This window comes from Anabrus simplex, chromosome 1 (assembly GCF_040414725.1).
Source record: "Anabrus simplex isolate iqAnaSimp1 chromosome 1, ASM4041472v1, whole genome shotgun sequence".
Lineage (NCBI taxonomy): Eukaryota > Metazoa > Arthropoda > Insecta > Orthoptera > Tettigoniidae > Anabrus > Anabrus simplex.
Window position 1 is genome coordinate 1,376,042,756 of NC_090265.1, and position 9,862 is coordinate 1,376,052,617.

The window sequence follows — 9,862 nt, forward strand, 5'->3', positions numbered from 1 at the left end:
CTCTATTCCAAAACTCTCTGTCAAATCACACACACACACACACACACACACAAAATAAGGGATTACACTAATTAACATAAATGGAAAACACACCTACAACTATCCTATTTTATCACTTCATTCCCTCTAACTAAATAATAAGCACTTGTCACAGGCTAGAGCATACAGATAGCCCTGAACAACATTTACGTTACTCAAACAAAACAAAGCAAGTGCCTCTCTGACAGACATTTAATTTTAAACGTACAACTTAAGGAAATGATCTTGTCTAGTAACTGTTATCTACCTATGGCATGCTAAAAATTGGACATAGAATACTTAACTTTTGTCAACATCAGTCATCGAGAACGTTCACATGGCCGCTACTGTCATAATAGGCTTAGCCTATCATGGCGGCAAATCCCTGGTGTTGAGCGGTCATCCTGTCAACTCCAGATAATGCCATTTCTGTCCTTGTGATCCTGGAACCACCTGCAATATAGATGAGTTAGGATTCATCTACTTCACCCCTTAGTTGTGCTTGTGCACGGATTTTGCCTTTAATGCTTGGCTGACAATTGACTATAGCCTGTGTGCAGATTTTAGTCCAATTTGGTCACCATTAATTTAAGGGTGTAATGCCCAGGCATAATCTGTCTTTCTTAGTGGCACTTTGATAACGGAACGCACGCGTAGTTTCACGATCCACAAACGCGACCCAAATGTTTAATTGCTAATCACTGAATTTACATATATATGTGATTTCACTCGGAAAAATCTAGTACCGTTCTCACAGTTCTTGTCGAGCAAAATTTAATTTATGCTCCAGCCCTCACCTTGGCGTTATCACAATGATATAGAGGTATCTTTCTTTAACACATACTTTTATTCACAGGCGATATAAGACAGTTTGCACTGCACCTGGAGTCGGCGGTTAAATTTACACAGTCACAAAGAAAGAAGCTCACTTCTAGCGTGCACCTAAATTCAAATATATCAACTGACAAAGCATCCAGGTTACTCACAAACGAATTAGCAGTGACTCCGCGAATGCAACTGAAGGAGATTGAAATGTGCGAATGAATACGACCGAGACTCGTTCCCCCACTACTCGCTCTTTTAAAGCCTCACAGAAAAACCCTTTGCAAAGGGGACTCCCCGTCGTACAATAGTGTGTCTCTCTCAACGGCTACACAAATTCAAACAACTTTCCGTTAAAATTGATATCACTCTTAATAGAACACAAGTAGTCAATACTTATATACCCCGATAGTTAGTAATTCTCATCTTGATTTCTGAATAGGTCAAAACTGTGGAATTATAGTGCAGTTACGGACTTCTCGTCTCACATTCCAATGATCCCACTCCTGCGGAGATGAGGTTGGTCATCCTGGTTTCACTGTCTGGTAGATCCCAATCTTCAAATATTCCCCCTCCCAGCTCTCGGTCGGTTGAGTTTGAAATTGAGAACAAAGGAACTTCATGGCTGCTCTTGCCCAATGGCTTCTTTCAAACTTGAAATAAACATTTCTGATGGGTCGATACCGGCTTGTCTCTAACATAGGCGCGGCTCTCCTCTGCTTCCGGACTTCATCTGACTACCATGCAATGATGCTTTAATAAATAAACCCACAGTGTTATACATAATCAGATGGTAATTAATTGAAGCATATGACGATATGGTTCAGTACCATGTGTATCATATGTCTTAAATGCTCAGGTTTTCCGAAGAGCTGAATGTAATAGGGAACTAGTGGTTAATATTAAATACAGTATAGAAAATATGTTATGTAAGGCATTACTTCAACAAGTTAATGGAAGGGTAATCCTTTTCTTCCCGTTCTCCTCAGATCCAATGGCACTCTTATTTTATAACTGAACTAGCTGATATACCTGTACTTCACTAAGGAATTCTACATTATATACAGAATTGTAGGTTAGGTAGTTTACACGTTGTGAGCAAGAATGTATTAAATTGCATAGCTCTTAAAGTTACCTTAGAAACGCAAGGGGGAAGTCACCAAATGTTTTTCCTCATATGAAGACTGGGTTAGGTAATTTTCATTATAGTGGCAGACACTCTCCATCTGCCTTTTTACATCCTCAGAAAGACTGTCTTGGTGATTTTCCCAATTGAAATGAACATAGGTCATTACAATGACGTCAGTAGGAATGGTGCGATTAAAAGCTGTGCTTTCATATGAAATACTCGATCAAATGAAAAACCACACATTTTCTCACTTTTAATGAACAGTACTATGCTGCCGATCTAACAGTCCAAAGTTCCAGAACTGGAATGACCAAGCCGCAGACAGCCGTGATCCATGAACACTTGTCTTTTTTCGGCTGGGGGCGGGGGGCCAAATAGTGGAGAGCCCCAGGGCAAAAACTCTGCGCTTTTACTCATCTGTTTCCTAGGAGTACCTGATAAGTTTGAAAATCTCAATTCACTACACTGGTGGCAGAAAAATCTGACTTGGAGGCAAATGTTTCCTCCAAGCCAAAGGAGAAACCCCCTCTTCACTGCTAATTTGGAATAAAAGGAATGCAGAATTTAATAAAAGTGAAGAGGAAGAAGCTTTTCTTAAGAAATAGCTTTTTTCAGGGTTGAATGTTGAGTTATTTAGTGAAATGTGGTGTTATAATCTGGAATGGGCCTAAATTGTAATTTAGACCAGGTCATACTGCAACTACTAAGTGAGCGTCTGTTTCAAGTGTGCACACTGCTCATTCAAAACAGTACATCACAGTAGGGATCGAATAGCTGGAATACTGTGATGAACCAGTGTGTTACGTACTAGCAGTATCAGAAAATGTATGAACCAAAGGAATGGCATGATAAAGAAGAAATATAATGTTATTGTTAATCAATGTTATGCTCTTTCGATGTTGTAGGCCTCCACATTTAGTTTTCTTCTGACTCTGGAATACCACCGCCAGTATGGTAAAACTGAATAAAACAAAAATGACTGGAAATTTTATTCTCTATAACTTTTGTTAGGCCGGCCTCGTGGTGTAGGGGTAGCGTGCCTGCCTCTTACCCGGAGGCCCCGGGTTCGATTCCCGGCCAGGTCAGGGATTTTTACCTGGACCTGAGGGCTGGTTCGAAGTTTACTCAGCCTACGTGATTAGAATTGAGGAGCTATCTGACGGTGAGGTAGCGGCCCCGGTCTAGAAAGCCAAGAATAACGGCCGAGAGGATTCGTCGTGCTGACCACACGACACCTCGTAATCTGCAGGCCTTCGGGCTGAGCAGCGGTCGCTTGGTAGGCCAAGGCCCTTCAAGGGCTGTAGTGCCATGGGGTTTGGTTTGGTTTTTTTATAACTTTTGTTATGTAGTCCTTTTTGATGGGATATTTAAAAATTAAATTTTAGGTGCCATCCCCTAAACTATAATTTCATCCAGGATGAATAAAATTGTTTATAGCTTAGACTGTAGTTTCTTAATCCCCGACTCTAATACTGATTTTCATTAAATGCTGTTAACCCATGTTTTCATGGCTCAGCGTTGACATGGACTTATAGTAACAAAAATCCAAATTCATGAATATCTCTGTGATTATATGCGGTATGGTAACAATGTATAAGACATAAGTGATCGGAAATTGAATATCTTCTTACATAACTAACTTATGACATAACTAATGTTATGTTAGTTTGTAGTATTTTTCGTATGACCACTAATAACATCAATAACTTATTTGAGAATTAATTTTCAGGCCTTCCCCTAAACTACCATTTTACTCAGCATGAATAAAATAATTTGTAGCCTAGATTTTAGTGACTTTACATACCGCTTTTCATTAAATTCTCTTCAGCCGTTTTCTCGTGATGCATGTACATACATACATACATACATATAGACAGACAGAAATTATGGAAAAGTAAAAAATGCATTTCCTTGTTATTGTGGACATGACCGATACAGAAATACCATTCTTTTCAAATTCTGAGCAATGTACGGACAAAACTCTTATTTTATATATAGATTACATTTTAGGCCTTCCCCTAAACTACCATATCACTCATTGTGAAGAAAATTATTGATGGCTTAGATTATAGCGACTTTTTCCCCAATTTTGCATACCAATTTTCATGAAGATATGACCACTAATATAATAAATATTTGAGAATTGAACTTTAGGCCTTCCCCTAAACTACCATTTTTCTCAGCATGAAAATACAATTATGTATAGCCTATATTGTAGCGACTTATTTACCGTCTTTGTCTAGTGATTTCCATTAAGATACAACCACTAATAACATAAATATTTGAAAATTAAATTTTACACATTCCCCTAATTTCACTCAGCGTGAATACAATTATTTATGGCCTAGATTATATTGACTTATTACCCCAACTTTGCACACCGATTTTCGTTAAGATACGACCACTAATAACATAAATATTTGAGAATTAAATTTCAGGCCTTCCCCTAAACTGCCATTTCACTCAGTGTAAATAAAATAATTTGTAGCCTAGATTGTAGTGGTTCATCACCCGACTTTACATACCGATTTTCATTAAATTCTCTTCTGCCGTTTTCTCATGATGCGTGTACATACAGACAGACCGACAGATAGACAGACAGAAATTATGGAAAAGTAAAAAATGCATTTCGTGGTTACTGTGGACATGACCGATACAGAAATACCATTCTTTTCAAATTCTGAGCAATGTACAGACAAAACTTTTATTTTATATGTATAGATTGTTCAAGGTTCAAATTCTGACATCAGTATCAGCTCTCTTGTATGCTTTTCCAGCAGGTTTTCCTTTAAACTTAACAATTTTAAACATGCTGCTTTTGTTAGAATCTTAATACCCAGGATTATTGAAAGATGTGAGGTGCTGTCAAACTATTATAAGGTTTCAAGGCAAAATATAGAATCAAAGCTTTGATTATTGTTTATTTTGAGCTCTGTAAACACATTTACAAACCATTTTCTTCAAATTATAACTCACCTTTTACAGTGTCTCTATCATGAATATTGCATTGTAAAATTATTTTTGTGTTCCACACAGAAAGCTTGCATAACGGAGGGAAAATGAACAGCCTAGCACGATCAAATGCAAGTATCTATGGAAATAAGGAGGACCTCTATGATCGCCTAAAGCGCCATGCATACCCAGGCAAAAAAGGTAATTCAAAATTCTCAGTTAGTAGTAATGTTAGGCTCATTGATATCACTTTTTATTGTTGGAATCTGTTATTCATTTTTGACCAATAATGTTAAACACCATAACCAGGGGTGGGTGTTTGTGGAGATCATAATAGTTACTTGTTAGATATAGAACTGATGTTTGCTAATGTTCATGAACTAAGGAGTTCTGATAAATAATATGTTGATAAAACAATTGCAACATATTGCACAATGGGGTCCCAAAAGAAAAATATGAACACAGTTATGAATTATTATTATTATTATTATTATTATTATTATTATTATTATTATTATTATTATTATTATTATTATTATTATTATTATTATTTTGTTGTTGTTGTTTTATAGAGAATTTCACTTTTTTTTAGGCTGTTTACTAATGGATTAAGTTTTATTTTTGAGTTGAATTTGTTAAGTTATATCCAGAAACATTCCTAAGAATGAAGCATCTGCATATATAATTTGACCATAAAACCAATGGTTTATACTTGTACAGACATATGCTGGAGAAAAGAATAGGTTAAGTTCCCATCCTTGGGCATTTTACATATCCTGGGTTTTTACAGCCAGCTGTCACCAAACAAGGGTGGGATGAGGGTTGGAAGTGTCCCGTCATTATCACCAAGGTTGATGACACTTTTTTCTTAATTCCTTTCTTCTTTCATACTGTAAGATGTAGTTATGAAGATGAAGCACAGAATCATTCCAGTTTCTGCTAAAACACATGCAGAACAATATTCCAAAGAAGGGTATGTGGGTGACAGAATCCTTTCCTGAAAGTTTTGTAATATTTGGATTGATTACAAGCAAAGTTACATGCATCAGAATCATGTAAAATTTTAAGTCTACAAAAGACAGAGAGAAATGTTGATAAACTACAATGAACTGAGTAAGAGGTAACTTGCATTGGAGAATCATTCTCGTCCACAAAAAGAACCAGGATCAAATAAACCTTGGATTTATGGTAGTGGTTACTACTTTGATTATTGTTTCATTTTGAACTCTGCAAGTACATTTACAAACCATTTTCTTCAAATTATGCTCACCTCTTACAGTGTCTCTATCATAAATTGAGTTAGAGTGAGGAGCAAGTAAGAAGGCAAATGAACACTAACTGTGCAGTGACAAGAAGTGTCACATGGTTGCCGGCCAATAGGAGCCATCTGGTCGTTTCTCTTACATGAGTGAAATTCACAGAATGTGCAATACTTGTTGCTGATGTTCTTTTTAAGTTTCACTAAGAATTAGGTAGATTTTATGTCTTCATCATCAACATCATTATCATCATCAATATACCACTCCAGTCGCCCGGATGTGGTTAACAAGACTCCTCCACTCCTTTCTGTCCTTCCACTTTTCCTACTACATTACTTCCACCACATCCAATCCAGCTTCTCTAATGTCCCTCCAAATCTGATCCATCCACCTTGTTCTCAGTTTTCCAACTGGTCTCTTTCCCTTAACTTCTCTTTCCAATTCCCTTCTTGCTACCTGTTCCTTTCCCATTCTTTTTACATTTTTTTGTATTCATGTCAAATATGGGTGACAGTGAAAAAACACACCAAGTGGCACACAGACAAGCTAGATGTACAGTGTTCTGTTTGAATGATTTCTTCAAGCGTGAAATGGAAACAGCACCTAGAGAGAGAGAGAGAGAGAGAGAGAGAGAGAGAGAGAGAGAGATAGGGATCCACTAATATTGCATAAAAAACACATATGATAACATCAACTCCACTAAATCCTGACCCTGCACATGGCATATATAGCATTCAGTATTTTCTAACATTCTTTGAGCGGCAACCAGGAGCAGTAAATGTGTGATTATCAACCATCATCGTCAGTTTACAGTTCCAGTTTCCTTGGTACTGTTGATAAGCCTCTTCCACTCTCTTCCATTCATAAACTTCCTGTTTGTTTATTTTTATTTTTATTTTTACAGTTTGCTTTACGTTGCACCAACATAGATAGATCTTATGTCGATGATGGGATAGGAAAGGGTTAGGAGTGGGAATGAAGTGACCATGACCTTAAATTAGGTGCAGCCTAGCATTTTCGTGGTGTGAAAATGCGAAAGCATGGAAACCATATTCAGGGCTGCCAGCAGTGGGGTTCAAACCCACTATCTCTCGAATGCAAGCTGATAGCTACATGACCCAAACTGAACAGCCACTTGCTCGTTTCCTGTTCTTCATGACATTGTCCATTGTCCTTCCTCTACCTGCAATGTCAGTCTTGACCATATCCATCCAGCAGGTTCTAGGTCTTTGGGAACTATACTGCCAAAGTTGGGGAAACTCTCCACGTTCTCCAGCTGGTAGTCTGTTGGTTTGACACTTGCTGGTTGGCCATCTCTGTGCACTGCCATCACCAATATCTTAGATTTGCTGATCTTGAGGTTGAACTCCAGAAACTTGGCCTTATATGAGTTGAATGTTGCCTGCACCTCATCTTCTTTCTGTTTCTCCCTAAATCACAACATCAGCAGCAAAGGCAACTGCATGGTAAAGAGCAGTGTTGACACTGCAGTACCCTGCTGAATGCCACTCTTAGTCGTAAATCACAACAGGGGGAGGACTGAAAAGCTGTATAGTTAGGAGAATAGAGGCACAAACTCTAGAAATGGAAATAACTGTATTGGAGTTATTTCCCTCTAGTTTTATCTGTGCATGGGGTCTGCCTAGGCATGGTAGCAAAGACGTGGTTGGTTCACATGTAAGGATGTGGGTTCCATTGCCTATCACAAGACAAGAAATTTTGGAATTAGGCTTCCACTTCTGAAGATACACATCACCTGAGTGCAAACTTAGCCTATGACAGAAATGAGTACCAGGTGAATTCTTGGGGACAAAGATGACCAGGTATAGATCAAACCACTATGTAGTGCTGAGGCTATTGATAGTGAAAGATTGGTCCTCATAGCATGTATTTATTCTTTTTATCCACAAGCATTCTCTGAGAATGTTGTCCAGCTCCTTGGCTGAATTCTCGGTGTTGAGGCCTTCAGTCCTGGATTCGATTCCAGCCGGGTCATTGATTTTTTGTCATATTTTGTCAATTGCTCTGACTTGGAAACTAGGCATTTGTGTTTATCCCAGTACACATCTCATCTACACACAACACTACCCATCATAATAGAATACATAGTAGTGAATACATTCCTCCACATAGGGTGTGGCTGTAAAACGGTGAAGTCTGCATGTGCAGCGCAGTTCACACCCATGCCGCCATCAGCGTGAGAATCAAGTAACAGAAGAAAAGGAAAATTCTCTGAAAATTTTAGAGTAGTACCTAATTTCCAGTATCGGTCACCCATCCCAATTCCAAGCCCAAGTAGTAAAGTACAATTACACAAACTGCCACAGAAGTAACTGTAGCAGAGGTTATCAGACTGTTGTTGCACCCACAAGTACACATGACTGAAGTCCAAATATGATCCTCAGATTAATGGTAAAGGTTACCAAACAAAACTAGGCCAAGTACATTGTGATGTGACAGTTTGTAAGCTGCTCAAAGCATTTGATTTTAAACCAGCAGAAATGTGTAAAATCATACATCAGTATTTTGAACAGCATAATACATAAATTATAATGATAGAATGTATTGTTAATTGATTGCTCTCTTATTCAGACCATTTCTCTTTTCTTTCAGACAAAAGTGACAGTGACAGTGAAGGCCAGTGAACTATTCTACGATGTGTGTAATTGAAGATATTCTTCTGGTCACTAAAAATGCTCAAGCAAACTTCCATGAGAAACATTAAGGACAGTGAACATATAAAGTGAAGTTTCATCTTTACTACTAACGAAACAAAAGGCTGATTGCCAACATCGAGTTTAATTAGTACCTGTTCAGTAGAATCAAGACAGTGTAGTGTGCTACAGTGAATAGTGTCAGCAGTGCTCAGGAAACAGGAGTGTAAACTCTGTCTTTGCAATTGGTCAATGAATTGTATACAAAGAAGACTATAAAATAATGTACAGAGTATACCGTATTCTCATTATGTTTATGCCATAATGTGAACATTTTATATTTTGTATTCCTTCAGAGCGTTGAGAATACTTCGTCAAAAATCAGTACATAATTTAATTGTGAAATTGATTTATAAAGTAAGAGTATATGCGTGTGTGCATGCAAGCATGTATGTATGTAAGTTTGTAAGTTTGTATATTTGTAAGATGTACTATTTTGTATGACTGAGATTTGTAAAAAAAAGTGTGTTTACCATTTAAAAGTTTTATGTCTTATTTAAATGTTTATTTATTTTTTTCTTATACCTTATAATCAAGAGTTAAATAGGACTGTATTCAACCAAAAACTACCATTCAGAGTGCCAGATTCGATGGCAGAGAAGAGAAGTTCTTTCCTCTTCATTTTGGCCATGTTGATTACCGGTACATAGAATACAGCATTAGGCTTACTGTGTATTTAACATCTGTTTGACTACTATCAGTCTTGGAGGCTGCAATCACACATTTAATTTACTTCACCAAATTATGCTGTCGTTATTCAGTTACACAATACAGTAAAACCTCGATTATCCGTCCCTCGATTAACCGTTCTGCGGATTATACATCGCCAAAAAAATATTGATTTTTTTAAAAGCAATGTACAGTTGCTCCAAAACTGAATGAGCATACTCTTGATATCAATAATAATAATAATAATAATAATAATAATAATAATAATAATAATAATAATAATAATTGAAGATGCCAAG

General features: G+C 37.3%; 1 protein-coding gene across 1 annotated transcript in view; it reads left to right on the forward strand.

Moving 5' to 3' along the window:
• The window catches only part of LOC137497030 (uncharacterized), a 183,082-nt gene extending 173,693 nt beyond the window's left edge, over nt 1-9,389 (forward strand). Inside the window, exons 59-60 of the mRNA XM_068225510.1 lie at nt 5,006-5,122; nt 8,794-9,389. Coding sequence (XP_068081611.1) covers nt 5,006-5,122; nt 8,794-8,825 — 149 coding nt within the window. The 3' untranslated portion in view covers nt 8,826-9,389. The remainder of the gene's footprint in view (nt 1-5,005; nt 5,123-8,793) is intronic.
• Nucleotides 9,390-9,862: the final 473 nt, after the last annotated feature.